The sequence below is a fragment of the Nannospalax galili genome, unplaced genomic scaffold (assembly GCF_000622305.1).
Source record: "Nannospalax galili isolate Female #2095 unplaced genomic scaffold, S.galili_v1.0 scaffold182, whole genome shotgun sequence".
Lineage (NCBI taxonomy): Eukaryota > Metazoa > Chordata > Mammalia > Rodentia > Spalacidae > Nannospalax > Nannospalax galili.
This window is the reverse complement of record NW_008348662.1, coordinates 383679-401748: the sequence shown is the minus strand read 5'-3', so window position 1 is coordinate 401748 and position 18070 is coordinate 383679. Positions and strand designations below refer to the sequence as shown.

The 18070-nt window shown below is 41.3% G+C and overlaps 1 protein-coding gene across 1 annotated transcript in view; it reads left to right on the top strand.

Annotated features, from left to right (window-relative positions):
• The window catches only part of Mgat4a (alpha-1,3-mannosyl-glycoprotein 4-beta-N-acetylglucosaminyltransferase A), a 118156-nt gene that overhangs the window by 97530 nt on the left and 2556 nt on the right, over window positions 1-18070 (top strand). The window contains exons 9-14 of the mRNA XM_008845849.3: window positions 1114-1228; window positions 3555-3685; window positions 6376-6483; window positions 6576-6769; window positions 11155-11233; window positions 12267-12333. Coding sequence (XP_008844071.1) covers window positions 1114-1228; window positions 3555-3685; window positions 6376-6483; window positions 6576-6769; window positions 11155-11233; window positions 12267-12333 — 694 coding nt within the window. The remainder of the gene's footprint in view (window positions 1-1113; window positions 1229-3554; window positions 3686-6375; window positions 6484-6575; window positions 6770-11154; window positions 11234-12266; window positions 12334-18070) is intronic.

The following is an 18070-nucleotide window of genomic DNA, read 5'->3' as shown; positions in this document are numbered from 1 at the left end:
GATTTCTTTGTGTGTTCTTTAAATTCACTGAATACTTTTATCATGTTTATGGTTGTTCTTTTGAGTTCATGTCCTGCATTATCTCTAGGGAGTTCTCATTGTAGTCCTCTAGAGGACTATTGGTATTTGGTGGCAATATGGTATTTTGGGTTTTCATGTTATTATTTTTTCTCTGTGATTTTGACATGTGAATTTCTTTTGTAGTTTCTGATTCTTGTTTGAGACTCAAGCCTTCAAGTTTAGGTCTACTTCTTTTTGTGAACTTTACGCGTCTTTGTCGTTTAATTTTGGGGCATGAAGGGCTGGTTACTCTAAGCTTCCAGTTCTCTCTTTTGATTTTATATTGGAGCGGCCAGATTGCTTTTGTCTTCAGGAGTTCCCACAGAGGCCCATGTCAGATGAGGATCAGATGCTTTCAGGCTTTCTCCTAAGGTCTGGATCCTTCCAAGATAGATTTTGGCCTCAGGAATTTGGGGGTTGACTGGCCTGGGAGCCGGGCCCAGGAAAGATGCTGGTCTAGGGCAGCTGGTGGCCATGCCACCCAGAGATAGAAAGGAAGATGGGTGTGGCAGGTGGCTCCAAGGGCCCCTGGGGACTTCACTGAGGAGTTGGGTTGGTCTGGATGCAAAGGACCAGGAAGAGGAAAGGTTAGCCCCAGTGTCCAGAAAAGAGGCTGATAGGTTGTACAGACCCAGGGAGGCAGAGGAAGGTGAGGGTGGGGCCAGGCCCAGAGCACCCCTGGGGACCTGAGAAGAAACTGAGTTGCTCTGGATGCACAGAATCAGGAAGAAGCAGTGGTGGTGTCTGGGGCACCAAGACAAGGAATGGTACAGGGCTCAGGCTAGGAGGAGAGACCTGTGGGGGAGGTGGGAGGGTGAGTGAGGCTGGGGGAATCAAGGCATGGAGGGCAAGATTGACTTTCCCCTGCAAGAGAGGCCTGCAGGTTGGAGAGAGCTGTACTTTTCATTTTAACAGCATCTGTTTTTATATTTTCACCATCTTTGTCCATTGTTTTTTGATTTTCATGAGCGTGTGCTTGAAATTTTCTGTAATATGGTCCATCTTTCCCTTCTCTTTTTGATTTATTAATATGACCATTGCATTTTTCTCTAGCTTGAAGATGATATTATTGTCAAACAGAACTATTTTAATACCATAAAAAATTTCGCACTTCAGCTTTCTTCTGAAGAATGGATGATCCTAGAGTTTTCCCAGCTTGGCTTCATTGGTAAGGAAAGTCTCTGAGTTGTCTATTTTTCAAAAATAACCAAGCCTCAGAATCTTAAACTAATTGCTTTTGTTTTGTGGTAGAAAAATAATAGTATCTTCTTTTTTCTTCTTATTTTGAGAAAATGTAACAGGTAAATCTCTTTATACAAAACAATAAAGTGAGTTGGTGGTAGAAATGTGGCTTCTAAGGTGAGTATCTTCTCTAGAGCACTCCTTAATGCCCACCGTGGTGTTGGGACCAAGGTCCTGGGAGCGCCTCTGATTTCTTCTCTCTTTAGTTCCTGTGTCCACACAAGCCTGGGGCTTATTCAGAAAGAATGTCATTGAAGGGTTCCTGTGTGGATTGCTGGTGTTCCTTAAATTCATGAAGCTCTCATTCAATGATTACTTTTATTCATTTCTTTCCCTTCATTAACTAGTTGGATGCTTATTTTAAAGCCTTTGAGGGATTAGTACCCCCAAATTAGCCAATGAAAAAGAACATGTTGGAAGTTGACCAAATGAAGGAAATGTACAGGATTTGGGGGAGAAAACAAAACACACAAAACCCCTCTTAAGCCAGGTCTAATGGCACACACCTGTAATGCCTGTAATCCCTTCATTTGAGAGGCTGAGGCAGGAGGATCTCAAGTTCCAGGCCAGACTGCGCTACATAGTGAAGCTGTCTCACAAAAGAAAGAGCTGGAGATGTAGCTCAGTGGTAGAACTCTTATCTAGCATGTGTGAAGCCTTGGGTTCAACTCAGAGCAACCCCCCTACTCCCACCCCCACCAAAAAATTATAGTCTCTGACCTTGTTAATTATTTAATTTAAAACTTGTTTTATGATTCAGAAAAAAAAAAAAAAACCTGGGTATGGGGGCACATACCTTTAATCCCAGCACTTGGGAGGCAGAGGCAGAAGAATCTGTGAATTTGAGGCTAGCCTGGTATATAGGGAGTTCCAGGTCAGCTGCGGCTGCATAGTGAGATCCCATCTTAAAAAAAAATAAAAAATCAGAATTGCCTGTAAAAGTTTCAGTGATAACAAAATTAGGAATCTTTTTCCTCCTCCTTTTTCTCCTCTGTTTGTATTTACTAATTTAGATCCTTCCTTCCTTCTCTCTGTGCTGGGATTGAATTTAGGGCCTCACACATGCTAGGTAAGCATTCTAACACTGAACTATATTCCCAGACCTGGGTACTTAAAAAAAAAATATAACTCTCTCAAATTCATTTAATGGGAACAATCTTAGTAAGATGGGGGGGGGGAGGCATCTGACTTGATTTCTAAATCCTTTGAGCCAGTATTGTATGTTAGATTTTTATAGTTATAGTGGGAGCTCTATATTTCTGTTTATACATGGGTGACAGGTCAAGAGAATGTTTAGCAAAAGCAGCTTTGTTTCCTTAAAAATATTTTATTTCTTGGGGGCTGGAGAGATAGCTCAGCAGTTAAGAACAATGGCTGTTTGTCCTAGTTTGTTTCTCCATTGCTGTGACAAAACACTCTGACCAGTACCAACTTGGGGAGGAAATGGTTTATTCAGCTTATGCCCTCATGGGCCGGTGGCCAACGACCCGCAAAGAGAGGGAGAGACCCCCGCACTCCCCTGGCCCCTGTTCAACTTGCTTTCTTAAACAACACAGGCCCACCTGCCTAGGGGTGGCACCGCACAGTGGGCCTCCCACATCAAGAAGATGCCCCTCAGACATGGCCACAGGCTCGTCCAATAGAGGCAATTCCCCAATTGAGGCTCCCTCAACCCAGGTGTGAAGTTGACGCTAAAGCTATCCAGCACATTGTTCTTGCAGAAGACCTGGGTTCAAATCTCAGCACCCATATGGCAGCTAACAACTGTCTGTAACTCCAGTTCCAGGGCCTCCAACAGCCTCTTCTGTCCTTTGCTGGCATTGCACAACACGGGTGCACTTACCTACATGCAGGCAATACACACATGCACATAAAAAAATCTATAAAAATATTTTATTTCTATTTTATGCATACGTGTGTTTCACCTACATGTATATATGTGCATCATGTGCATGCAGTGACTGTGGAAGAGGGCACCAGATCCCCTGGAACTGGAATTATGGATGGTTGTGAGCCACCATGTGGTTGCTGGGAACTGAACCTGGGTCCTCTGCAAGAACAGCCAATGCTCTTAACTATCGAGCCATCTCTCCAGCCCCAACTTTCTTTTTGATAATGCAAGTGTGAAAATGCTCATGACTTAGAGTTGAAAGCACAAGCTTCAGTAGACTTAATGCACAGATTGTACTTCATTAAGCTCTTTTGATGACTGGTTTCTTCATTTCAGCTCTTGACTGGGAATATCTTTTCAGGTAAAATGTTTCAAGCACCGGACCTCACTCTGATTGTAGAGTTCATATTTATGTTTTATAAGGAGAAGCCCATTGATTGGCTCTTGGACCATATTCTCTGGGTGAAAGTCTGCAATCCTGAAAAAGATGCAGTAAGTTAATTCTTTACAAGGGCAGAGGGAGCTTTCTTTTTTTATGATTCTTTTTTCTTTTCTCTTTCTGTCTTTTCTTTTTTCTTTTATCTCACTGTGTAGCCCCAAGCTGGTCTAGAACTGAATATCTTCCCTGCGTCAGCCACCCAAGTGCTGGAGTTACAGGAATAAACCACATACCTGACCTGGGATTTTCTTTTCTATATTTCATTTATGAAAGTAACTTTTAGGGAGACAGACAAGGGACAGCTTCATAAGGCACTGCAAGAAAACAGTTTCCTCTTCGTGTTTCACGTGCTCATCTTAGTTCTGAAGGAGATTCAAATTTCTAACATCTGAAGGATTTTCCTCTCTTAAAGCAGGGAGACCTGTTTCCCAGTGATGTCCTTTCTCCAATCACTGGTAAAGGTTAATAGTGTCTTTAGGCTTTGTTACTATTGGCTATAGATATGGATCAGGCCTGTCCTGTGAGGTATGCTTGTGTTCTTCCTATTCTCTGTCAATTGTCTGTAAAATTGCTTGTGGGCACAATACCAGACTCTACTATATCTGAAGGTAAGGATTAAATAGAAGCTGTGTTTTATGCCAAGTACCATGCTCTCTGTATAACTCAAAGACACATAGGCTGTGCTGGCCTTTGGGTGATCATGGCAAAGAAGTGATGGTCACTTTGTGCTTTGTGATCATTCAGATGGCAAGTTATTTCTGAAGAAATCTTATTGTAAAAAGCAATTAGACATATTTCCCTGTCCAGTTTGAGTTGCACTTCTTGGGGGAAACAGTATATGTTGTATTCATTTGCTGTAAGCATAAATAAAACAGCAGCATTCACATTCCCGACAATGAACAATGAGCACCTGTCATCACAGGGCTGACATACCATTCACTGTAACAAATAAACACATCTGTAATTTGACCTTAGGTCTTATTATATCCCTTAGAGTGGTGTGATTGTCTATCTGCCAGTTATATTTTAGGCTGCTCCCTTATTGTGTCTGTGAGCCATCTGTGTACTCTTTCTGTATCAAGCCCAAACCCCACACAACACATTTCTAGAGCAAATAATAGATAGTGCAATGGCCGAGCAATGTGCTTTCCAGCAATAATTGGATGAGTGAATTGGTTTGAATACATTTTTGGGTATGTGGAGCTGGGTATTAAACCCCGGGCCTTGTGTTTGTTGCCACTAAGCTGTATCACTAACCCTGAACAAACCATTTTTAAGATCTAAACTGAAATTTGGATTTTCCTGGTGACTTAACAGAAATTTTATTGTAGGACACAAAACATTAATGCCATTTTTACCCTTCAGTCACACACATGCATTTAATTCTGTGTTTTCTCAACTATGTAGAGTATAAAATGAGCCTATGAGTGGAAAAACTTGTACAGGAAGATAAAAACCATGAGCATCTTTAAATCATTCCCTCCCTATCTGTTCCCCCCCTCTTCCTTAGTCTGTATTCCTCCATCGCTTTCCATAGAATGTTATGGAAGTTGCCATCACCTCCCTGCCAGTGCTCTGGGAAGCATTAGACCATCTACACATCCCCTGGGGCTACACTGTCCTTCAGGGCTCTGGCTCTCCAGGCCTCAGTTGCCTCTGCAGTGACAGGTGGAGCTCTCACACCTCTGGAGTCACCTCCTCCCTCCAGCTTTATCCTGGTTTCCCTTCTGTAGCTGTCATAAAACACAGTGACCACAAACAACCAACCTATGGGAGGAAAGGCCTTATTTGGTTTACACCTCCATCACTGATGGAAGGTAGGCCAGGAACTCATGGCAGGAACCTGAAGCAAGCCTGCCTGCCAATTCATGAACCATTATGTCCAACCAGGGAACTTACAGCCAAGGAAGTAGAACAGGAACTGTGGAGGATGCTACTTGCTGGTGGCTTACAGGCTCATGCTCAGCTAGCTTACTTGGGCCCTCCTACATCAGTCATGGATCAAGACAGTGCCCCACAGATATGCCCACGGGTCAGTCCGATCTAGGAAATTTCTCAATTGAGATTCTCTTCTCAGTTGACTAGCCTGTGTCAAGTTGATAGGGCTAATTAGGACCAGCTTCCATCTTTCCCTGCCATAGATCATCCTCTTCTCTCTCCCTTCCCACTTGAGTGTTTTTGAGAATCAAGTAACAAACTCATCTCTGTTTTAGGGTTACACTTATGAAGTACTGATGAAGTAAACCCCTTGGGAATAATGTTAGACATTTTAGCAACCAGTCAATTACTCGATGTCTTCCAGAGTGGGAATACCTTACAAATATGTATATGTATGTACCTTTGACATCAAACTTAGGCAAATCATTGAAAATTAAAAGCTTTTGAAAACATGAAGATAAGCCACAACTCTAGTGCCATGTGCAGAGCTCTGACAGTTCTGTGGGCCTCATGGTATCCATTGTATGCTGTGGACAAGCATGAGGACAGGCTATAATGTGAGGTCTGAACCTTGAGGCACTGAGGGTTGAAGTGTGGGTGTCCCTTAACTATGCTGAATGGGTTTGTCCGTGAAACTTTCAGGATTATTTAGTTTTTTACATTTACTCATCTTTTCAAGTCACGCTAATGCAGCGCAATGTGCTTTATCATGATGTCCAGTTTCTTCATTATATTATCAGTCAAGGAACAGATTTCACCTTATGTGATAATAAAATTACTTTTTTTTTTTTTTTTTAATGTTTAGAAACATTGTGACAGGCAGAAGGCAAATCTGCGAATCCGCTTCCGCCCTTCCCTTTTCCAGCATGTTGGTCTGCACTCGTCACTATCAGGAAAAATTCAGAAACTCACGGTTGGTGATTTAGTTTTTCATAGATGTACAATTTGCTGTTTAGTGTGTAAATGAGCTAAATGTTATGTAAGAACATATGTATTTCCTCCTAGGATAAAGATTACATGAAACCATTGCTTCTTAAAATCCACGTGAACCCACCTGCAGAGGTCTCTACTTCCTTGAAGGTTTACCAAGGACACACACTGGAGAAGACATACATGGGGGAGGACTTCTTCTGGGCTATCACCCCCACAGCTGGAGACTACATCTTGTTTAAATTTGACAAGCCAGTCAATGTAGAAAGGTGAGTGATTATGGAAATATATTCTGTAGAATTCAGACCTCCTGCTCATAATGGGATTTATGATAAAAATCTGTTTTGTGCAAAGTAGATGTGAGGAGACTGTGGGTCACAAAATGTTGGGTGATAATTAGATTTAATACTGTTAAAAATAGCTTGGGTTTTTAGCTGCATCATTAGTATTTAACATGTTTGGTAAATTCTTTTTTAAAATGTTTTTATTACATTGTGTGTGTATGTGTGTGCATGTGCATACATGCTATGGCACTTGTGTGGAGGTCAGATGACAACATGTGAGATTCTCTCTTTCTACCATGTGGGTTCTAGGGATGGCACCTCAGGTTCTCAGGCTTGGTGGCAAGCACCTTTACCTGCTGAGGCAAAGACAGGATCTCACCACTGGCCCTATGTTTAGTAAATTCTGTTGTTATTTCTGGATTTAAATGTAGTCTGTAATTTTTTGTTACTGTTATTTAGAACTCTCTCTCAAAAATCTCAAATAATTTTCATGTCCTTTTCTTAGACAAACCCTTTCACATGAGAACGCGTTAAGCAGCCCATCCCTTGGTTGAAATAGCAGACTGCCTGTTCCTTGTCAATAGTTTTGCAGGTGTGGGTTATTTTTAGCACACTATAGGAAAATTTACAACCCTTTCATATTTTGTGGCACTCGCATCCATTTTACAAAATTTAAGGTATTTTTCTTCCTGTTTTTTAATTTAATAAGCAGCCACAATTCCTTTGCGCCCCCCCTGTACTTACTAAGTATCTGTGGCATAATTAACAGAATGCAGTTCATATCCAACAGTACATGTCCAATGCTCATTGATTTCTGTGTGCTTGCATCCTTATGCCATGCTAATACAGATCCCATGAGTGGGTCTTGAATTTTTATGGATTTTCTTAAATTATTTATTTTTGTGTGTTGGGGTTTGCAAATGTGTGGAGGCCAGAAGTTTACCTTATTGTCCTTCTTGGTCAGTTGGTCTCTACCTGGTTTGTTGAGACAGTCTCTCACTTTTATCTAGAACTCACCAGTTTGGCTAGGCTGGCTTTTTTAATGTGGGTTCTAGGGATTGAACTCAGGTCTTTATGCTTGAGGACCTTACCACCTTGCCAGCACTTTCTGCAACAGTTGATATGATCATGTGGGCTTTCTTCAGCTGGCTAATATGTTGGATAACATTGATTTTTTTTTATAGACTGGTCAAGTAGTTCTAGAAATCCTCTCCACTTGATAATGGTGTGTAATTATTTTTGTAAATTGAATCTGTATGCTAACATGTTATAATTTTGTGTCCCTTTTCAGAAAGTATGGTGTAGAATTTTCATTTTTGTACTTTATTTGATTTGGGCTCAAATTTATAAATGAATTACAAAGAGTTGCTTCTGTTTTCTGTATGAGATTATATAGAATTGGCATTGATTCTTATTTCAACGTTTTATACAAATCTCTAATTCTCAAGATCAGTCTAGAGATCTGGTCTTAAAGATTTTTTTGGGGAGAGTTTGAATATTACATATTCAGTTTCCTTAATAGTTGAAGGGCATTCGAATGATTGACATTACCTCTCTAGGACTTTTTCAGCCCCACCCCCTTTTTTCCCCTCTCATGTTGGCTCTTTTGTTATGGTTTCGTAGGTCCTATGGGTCTGTTCATTATTTAGTCTATTTTCTCTTTCCTTCAGGTTAGGTCATTTCTATTCTTTAAATCCATTGACTCTCACCTCTGCCCTTCTGCTGTTACAGATTTGAGTTCTATAATATCTATTTGATTTTTCTTTATAGCTTCTCTTTCTTTGTTGAGATGTTCAGGTTTTTCATTTGTTTTAAACATATATTTGTTGAAGCTTTTTTCTGATTACTTAGAAGTCTTTTTCCAGATAAACCCAGTGTCTTGACAGCTCAGTGTTGATGTATTCTGAGTACCTTTTAAAATCCAAGTTGAGATTTTTCTTGGTTTTAGTATAAGGAATGGTATTTCATTGAAACCTGGGTGTCTTGGATAGAGTAAGCCTTCATGAAGTTTTGACTGTTTCCTCCAACATGGCCCCTCAGCGGTGGAATGGCCTTGCCCTGTTCCTTCTGGGTCGGGGTGGCAGTTTGGTCCTCTGCTTGTTCCTTATTGACACCTGAAGAGGGAAGGAACTTCCTGTTCTGTGCATGTGGTGTCAGTGCTGGTCCCCACAGACTTGTGCTGATGTCTTGGTGACTGTGGGGCCCAGGGGCCCTCTCACTGCTCTCCATCTACATCCCGTTGATGGTGATGGCCTTGTTATTGCCCAGCCAAAAGAAGTCTTGCCTCCCCATTAGCCTCATGTGTCATAACCCCAGGTGGGGATCAGAACCCTGTGTCTCAGCCTGGTGAGTGAAGGGATCCATACTTCCCATTCAGCCTCTGCAGATGTGAGTGAGGCTGGGCTGATTCTTGTTCTGTGGCATTTGGCATGAGTGGAGTGGCTGTTCTCTAAATGTGGGATCCTGTGGCAAGATAGTCAGGCTTTGGGAGGCTTTGGTTCCCCTCAGCACTTCCAAGCAGCTGGTTTCTTCAGCTCCAAATCTAGACTAAATGAGTTTAAAGAAAAGCTACTCCATCTACTCACCCCCCATTATCATTTGGATCCCAGAGTTCCCAGACAGTCTGACTGCTCTTGGTTTTCCACAGTCTTCTAATGTTGTCTTATTTACAATGTTCAACATGCTTATACTTAGAGGAAAGAATAGAAAAGGACCTGCATTTTACCTTTCCAAATGTAGAAGTCCAGTGAGCAATTTACCTTGTAATCAGGAAAAGAACAGTGAGTGAGTGAGTGAGTGAGTGAGTGAGTGAGTGAGAGTATGAGTGAGTGAGTGAGCGTGTGTGTATGTTTATCCATCAAAGAATATCCATCAAAGACTCTGATAAGAATTTACATATCGACAGTCAGATTTATTTATATCAATACTTTTCCAATAATCTTCTGTAAGGAAATATTTACCTGAAGGCACCGTTTATAAACAACACATTTCAGGTAAACACAGTTCTAAAATTATAGTGTTTATAAACTTTCTTAAATTTCTTAGAAACCCATTCTTCTCAGGACAGAGAAAAGGAATTACTTTTTAAATTTCCACAATCAATTATTGACTAAGAAAAGATAAAGCAAAAGCTGTATTAGTGAATATAAGAATGAAATGTTATAAAAATATTTTCCCATATGTGTTCAGTGTAACAAACTTTAAACCATGAAGAATTGGGGGAAAATGCTACCTGAGACCAACACTGTAACCCTGTTGGCACATTTCCCTGTAATTCTATAGAGTTTCCAAATTAGATCATAGCCCATCTTTATCCACCCTGCCCTGTCTTAAGCATTTTAATGGCTGCATACTGTCCCATTGTTTACTTCACTAATATTACATTTTCTAGTTGGTTTTGAGTCTTTCACTGTAAATAATCAGCTGATTAACATCTCTGAATTGACTTATCTAAACTCCAGTTTATAGCCGTATTCCCTTCTTCATGGTGGTTTCCTTCTCTTTGACATACTTAGCTGAGATAGTGAGTGTGCAGTGATGGGCAGCTGTTAGGCATTCTAGGTGAGGATGCCTTTTAGAAAATTTCTCACTGGGCCCAGTGGCACGCACTTGAAGTCCTAGCTACTTCAGAGGGTTGCTGGAAGCCAGCTGTTTAAGGCCAGCTTGACAACAGCAAGATCTTGTCTCAAAAATAACAGATGGCTCAATAGTTAAGAGCACTTGCTGCTCTTGCAGAGGACCTGAGTATGATTCCCAACACCCACATCAGACAGCTTACAACTACCGGTAACTCCAGCTCTAGGGGCTCCAACACTGTCTTCTGCCCTCTGTGGATACCCACATACACACAGAGACACAACAATAAAAAATAAAGCGACCTGGAGAGATGGCTCAGTGATAAAACCTATTAGTGCTCTTGGAAAGGACCTGAGTTCAGTTTCCAGGACCCATGTGAGCACCCAGGTGGCTCACAACTGCCTGTCACTCCAGCTCATGACCACAACACACACACACACACACACACACACACACACTCAAAAATAATAAAAATAAATCTTTAATTAAAAAAATCTTGAAAAACCTTGTCAGCACATCAAACTCTTGCACTTTTGAGTCTGTTATGTACATTATTATGTTAAGATGCAAATTTGCTGGCTCTGACAGTGGGACATACAGCCTTGGGAATGCATCCTCCATGTCTTATGTTCCCTGCAGCTCTCCAGAATCCACAGTGTGGTTGCAAGTTTCAGTGTTGTCAATGCTGTGCAATCAGAAACTCTAGAAAAGCTTACTCTGAGGTGAGGATATTTTCTTGAAATTTGTAACCTCTATTCTGACTTGTGTTTTAATTTTTTGTTGTATGTTCTTAGTTACTTGTTCCACAGTGGCAACCAGGAGCACCCAGGAGACATCCTGCTGAACACAACTGTGGATGTTCTGCCTCTTGAGGTAGGGCTACTGTTTCCCTGGCCTTTCTCTGAGAGGTTATGTTCTAGCTTCATTTCTGTTGCTGTGATAAAATACCCTGGCAGGAAGCAGCGTAGGGGAGAAGGGGTCTTCTTTCAGCCTACAGCTCCAGGTTATGGTCAGTCATTGTGGGGAAGTCAAAGAGGAACTTCAAACAGCTGGTCGTATCGCAGTCAGTCAAGAGCAGAGAGAAATGAATGCACGCGCGCTTGCTTGCTTGCTTGCTTGTGCTTAGTTCCATTGCTCTGCCTTTATGCAGTTAGGACCTCCTGCACTCTGCCTGGGGAATGGTACTACCTGGTGAGCTGAGTCCTGCAGATCAGTTAACTGAATCAAGAGAATCCCTACAGACATGTCACAGGCCAACCCAATGTAGACCATTCCTCATTGAGTTTCTCTTCCCAAGTGAGATGATGTCAAGTTGACAGTTCAAGCTAACCATCACAATGGATAATATGAGGCTGTTCTTGTTTATGAGACAAGCAAATACTCTCTGGTGTAGGAATCTAGTGGAAAATCCTGTTTATTTTTAAATGTGGAACACCTGCTATTAGGCTACCTATTTAACTCGTTCATAGTCTTCATTTTGCTTTCTACTGGAAAATACTGTGGATGTTTCTACTAGGGAAAGGATCCTATTTTACTTCAGTGTTTATTTTCTGTTTGTATTTTGAGTATCACAGTGCTTTGTGGGCATTTGAATGCCCAATAATAATTACAAAGTTAATTTACAGGTCTGTAAGGAATGCTTGGATTTCTTCCAAGTTAAAATGCAGTATTCTGAAAATAATATCCTATTAAATTGATTTAGTATTTCATTTCCAACCACAGTGGACTATACAGATTGAGAAAATGGTTAAAGATGACTTTTCTTGGCAAGTTTTTAGAGTTCAAGGCTGAGAGGCCATTTCCATGGTTATGCCACAAATGTAATTTTTGTATAAACACACATTAAGTTAAATTTGTTTTAAACAGATGGAATTATTATAAAATTATTACTTTTATTTTATTTTAGAGCGACGGTTTGGAAATAAGCAAAGAAACCAAAGACAAACGGTTAGAAGATGGATATTTCAGAATAGGTAATGCCTACCTTAGTAAAATGCCTCTCATTTTCCCTGGACTTATTCCTAACATCATTTTAAATTCTTGTCAGATGTTAAGCCACTTTGGGGGTTACAATTACCATTGAATTCCAGGTTTTACTTTGTCCCTGTGTCTCATAATTAGGTTGTATTCCCTTGACCTGACAAGATGATAGGATCTCGGGAGTTCCCTGTGTCCTCATCTTTTCTCTGTCATCTGTGTCGTGTCTGTAGTGAAAGCGAGTCTGCCCTTCACTGCCTCTTGCTGTCCATCTCTTTCTGGATGGCCTTCACTGCCCTCACAGCCTCATGCCAGTCTGTTGGCTTCTGGCCCTCACTCCCTCTGTGTTGAGATGCCTGCTGGGGAAGCTTTAGCGGGTCACCTGGGGAAGCTTTAGCGGGTCTTAGCAACTAGAAGTAGAATCAGGATCGATCTAGAAGTTTTAACAGGGGAACCCAGGGAAAGAGACCTGGCCTGAGTCCTCCTTGGTGGGAACAAGCTTCTGAGAATAACCTGTGTGGTGGCTGGAATTTTACCTGCATCAGACTCCTTAGCTACTCAAGTTCAAAAGCATTGTTGACAAGATCAGATAGCCTTTGGCAGTTAGTGGGCTCCTGCTGAGTGTGTGTGGTGGGGTGGTGGGTATAGGTGTGAAAAGTGTGATGGTCTTAGGAAAGAAAGACTAGATTTATGTCCATGAGTTAAAGTTCTGAGAGGGCAGAAGCACCTTCCATATAGAAACAGTGGAAGAGGAAAAAGGCCACTGGTTAGTGTGTGGCAGAAAGAGGGCCATGACTGCAGGACCTCTGAAGTCCTTTCTAGTGCCAGGAATCTGATATTCTAGTTGTGACCAAATGCAGCAGGTTTGCATCTTCATGAGTACAAAGCCAAGATGGAAGAGAGTGCAGACAGATTTATTACCTGCAACAGACAGTGAGGCACAGGAGTCATTTCCAAAGCAAGGGAAGCATGAAGCTTTTTGTTTTGTTGTTTTTGGTCTTTTTGAGACAGAGTCTTCCTGTAGTCCCAGCTGGCCCAGAACTCAGTATGTAGATCAGGCTGGCATGAAGATTTTATTAAGGGTGCCTACACACATGCCTGTAAAGATTGGCCCTTTCCTAATCATGCTCAGTTAAGGAGTACATTCCTGGGCATGGCCAATTTAAGGTCACGGAGCCCATGTTCAAAGATTAAAATGATGGACAGGAATGCCTCTGAGTATACTCAGTCTGCACCATGATGTTTTAGCTGAAAGTAAAGGACACTTATGAAGATTTATTCATGTAGACGTGTATATCTCTGGCTCATTTATTTTTACTCCTTTATAAATATCTGTGGATGAGGATATTACTCTGTTCTCTTGTTTGGATCCCCTTCCTCCCTTCTTTTCTCCCTCTGGCCTTCCATAGGGTCTCATTGTGCAACCCAGTCTGACCTCAAACTCGTCACCTTCCTGCTTCAGTTTCCCAAGTGCTAGGATTACAGCTGTGCACCACAGGCCTGGCTCTTCATCTTCTTGCTATTATAAATAGTGTTGCTTGGGACACTAGGCAGGTGCATGAGAGTTAACCTCTGCTATGTACTTAGGAATAAAAGCCAATCTTTGGCTTTATTTCATTTTTTTCCATTTTTTAATTGAATGATTAGAATTCATTTGACTGTTAGGGTATCATACTTTATTTAGCCAATTTCTTAAGGATGAACATCTAGGCTGTTTGCAATCAATCTCTCTCTCTCTCTCTCTCTCTCTCTCTCTCTCTCTCTCTCTCTCCCCCTCTCTCCCTCTCTCCTCTCCCCTCTCCCCCTTCCTCCCCCTCTCCCTCTCTTCCCCATCTGGCTCCCTCTCCCTCTCTAGCTCCCTGTTCCTCTCCCTCTCTCCCTTCCCCTCCCTCTCTCTCCCTTCTTCCACCCTCCCTCTCGCCTTCTCTTCCCCACTCCCTCCCTCCTGCCTTTCCATGTGAGAGTGTAGCTGCAGAATTAAATTACTGGGGAAAGTGTTTTAAAGAAGCTGCTTATATCATTTGCTGTTTCTTTTTCTAAAGAAATAAGCTCATCAGGTGACTGTTAGATGATATTATTAGCTAAAAAAAAGTTTCAACTTTCACGGTATTTTTCACTTGTGAAACTCTTCCCTAATTCAGTAGCCAAAAATAACTTCTTAAATGCATATAACCCCTACTACCATAGGCCAGCATCAACTATGAAAACTTTCTTGAAATAATTTTATTAGTAGTTTCTTAATAAGAACACGACTTTGGAAGCTTACAGCTTCAACATTTACTAATATAAACAACAACAAGCCTTTTTACTGCAGTTTTCAGTCTGAACATATCTTCCTGCTTTGAATGGTCTGGAGAATGATCTACAATAGCCATGTTTTTGGTTTTAAATGAGTGAGTTTATTAAGTATACAGCAAGACAAAATAAAAGAATAAACAGCAAATAGTAGAGATAGATGATTGATAGATGATTAGATAAATAGCAAAATACAATCAAATTGAGCACTCAGATCATGCAGTAGAAGTTGTCTGGGGAAGCCTTTTTAATGCAGCCAGCTGGAGTTCCCCATGGAGAGTCCCAGGTACAACAGTATCCCTTTGAGTGAGACTTTCAAGAAAAAGAACAAATAGCAGACAGAGATGACAACATTAAGTTGGGTGCTCAACATCCAGCAGAAGCCGACTGGAAGCTGAAGCAGTCAGCTGGAGTTCCCAGTTGAGCTTCTCCTCCATGGCTGAGCTTCTCAGGACTGAACTTTTTGCTTCCCTTTCCCATTTTTATATCATGGGATAAATACTGGTAACATCTGTTGGAAGTGGTTAACCTTTGAGCTGTTCTCAGAGACACAGTGTTTTTACTCTTGGGCTATTTTGCTCTTCTCTACTTCCTGTCACAGAGTTGTGGTTGGGGTTGGGCAGGCCATCCCAGACAAGGGCCCTTGGAAGGTACTTTGGGACAAGCATGTTAGGGTCTGAAATGGGGGATGGTAAATCTGCTTTCAGAACTAGCTTCTCAGCTCAAACAACACATGGCAATTTATCCAAACAATGTATATTACATTCGGCCCTTAAATTGTTTGTGTGTTGTTATAGGACATTTTTATCTCTAGTTTTATAGGATTATAATGATTATGAACATACTTTTTTAGAGCCCTGTCTTTTTTTAATAGTTTTTAAAAAAATTTACAAAAACTTTATTGAGAATTTCATACATGCATGAGGTGTTTTGATCAAATCCATGCCCACTCCCTCCCCTCCAACATTCCCCCCTCTGAAGAGGTAAAACATTTTTGACATTTTTGGCATTTTTGGCCTTTGGAACAGAGTATGTTGCTAACAAGCCCAAGGACATTTTGAGGCCAAGAAACTGGCTACATTTCTTTGGGGTCTTTTTACCCTAACTGCCTAGCCAATTCCCACCTCCTATTCTTATCACGCCATCCTCTGAAGGGGTTACCCAAATTACCAATAGGGAATAGGGACGCAGGCCACTCATTAATTTGACTATTTTATACCTAGTTCTATGATCATTTGTTTACCCATAACCCTAACATTTTAACCTAATTATATATTTGTTTTATCACAATGCCCCCTCAGAGTTATGAAATCCTTTTTTTTTTTTTGTGAAATATAGGGCAGTGGCCCCTTTGGCTGCTTGGGAGCTGAATAGGGATGATGAAAAGGCTAGGTGGGCCCTTCCCCAGGGTTTACACCAGGGATAGGTGAGGTGGAATGGTCCAGGGATCTAGTGGTCCTTGGTAGAAGGTGATGATCATGAGTTGGTATCCCTTAGTGAGTATCATTTAAAGTTTTAGGGCCTAGACCCTGGAAGACATTAATCAGAAGTGAACAGGCTTGGCTGGCAACCAGTGCCTTTACCCACTGAGTCATCATCTCACTGGCCCAAGTAGTGGACTTCATTATGATATATTCATCCATGTAAATGATGTACTTGGATCATATTTATCCTCCATTATCCTCTTTTCTGCCTTTCTACTTGTCCAGCTCCTCTTGTCAAATAGACCCATATATATGTATAATTTTTTTTTTTTGTCTTTTTGAAGCAGGGTCTCCCTGTAGCCCCAGCTGTCCTGGAACTCACTATGTAGACCAGGCTGGCCTTGAACTCACAGAGATCCGCCTGCCTCTGCCTCCCAAGTGCTGGGACTACAGGCGTGCACCACCACACCCAGCTCCCTTTTTATATTTTATCTTTTAATTTTTGGGGGTTGGGGGCTTTTTGAGACAGGGTCTCCCAGTAACCCCAGCTGGCCTGAAATTCACCTGTAGACCAGGCTGGCCTCAATCTGACAGAGATCCTCCTGCCTCTGCCTCCCAAGTGCTGGGACTAAAAAGCATGTGCCAGGCCAGGTGTGGTGGTGCACACCTTTAATCCCAGCACTCGGGAGGCAGAGGTAGGTGGATCTCTGTGAGTTCAAGGCTAGCCTGGTCTACATAGTGAGTTCCAGGACAGCTGGCACTACAGGGAGACCCTGTCTCAAAAAGACCAAAAAAAAAAAAAAAAGTGCCACCACACCTGGCTTATGTCTTCTAAACTTCAAAACCTAGGTTCTGTATATGAAAGAAAACTTATTTGTCTTTAGGTCTGGCTTATTTTTCATAACATCTCTAGTTCCATTCCATTTTTCTTGCAAATGAGATAATTTTGTTCTTCTTTATCCATGCATCTGTTGACTGGGCAACTAGGCTGATCCCATGCCCTGGCTGTTGTGGATTTTACAGTGGTAAAGAAGTGTGCAGGTGTCTGGTGTATGCTTACATTCCTTCAGGTGTATGCACAGGAGTGGCAGACCCAGCTTATGTAATCATTCTGCTTTTAGTTCTTTGAGGATCCCCCATACTGATTTCTGTAGTTGCACCAACTGAGACATCATCATCAGGGGTTCTTTCTTCCCAGCTTCCTGCCCAGCGTTTGTTGTTTTCTTGATGGTTAGCCGTTTTGACTGGGGTGAGATGGGCTTTCAGGGTAATTTTGATTTACATTTTCCTGGTGGCTAAGGATATTGAATGAAACATTTTTTGGTTGTATTTCTTGGCCTTTTGTACTTATCCTGTTCAACTCATTTGCATATTAATTGGATTATTTGTATTGTGATGTTTGTGTTTATGTTTTTATATATTCTGGATTATAATAATCTGTCAGGTGAATTAGCTTCTTTTTTTTTTTTTATTTTTTATTTTTTTGGTCTTTTTGAGACAGGGTCTCCCTGTAGCCCCAGCTGGCCTGGAACTCACTATGTAGACCAGGCTGGCCTTGAACTCAGAGATCCGCCTGCCTCTGCCTCCCAAGTGCTGGGATTAAAGGTGTGCACCATGGAGTTTGATATGAGAATTGTGCAGAGTGAGTGTCACATCTAAATTCCTTTTCAGTGTACCCTTGGAAAAGACACATGTGGATAGGTCCCCTGCTTTAGGCCAACCCCTGAATGTCTGGTTGAAATACTGAAGTTCATTATTACTGACTTAACCTTCAAGGTGGTCACACTAAATGCTGCTACAAAGTAGATTTTGATAAATTTGAGAAAATCACAATTTGCTAAAATTCTGTGAGTTAAATGCTGTTAAATGTCTGGTTGAAATACTGAAGTTCATTATTACTGACTTAACCTTCAAGGTGGTCACACTAAATGCTGCTACAAAGTAGATTTTGATAAATTTGAGAAAATCACAATTTGCTAAAATTCTGTGAGTTAAATGCTGTTAATGTAAAAAC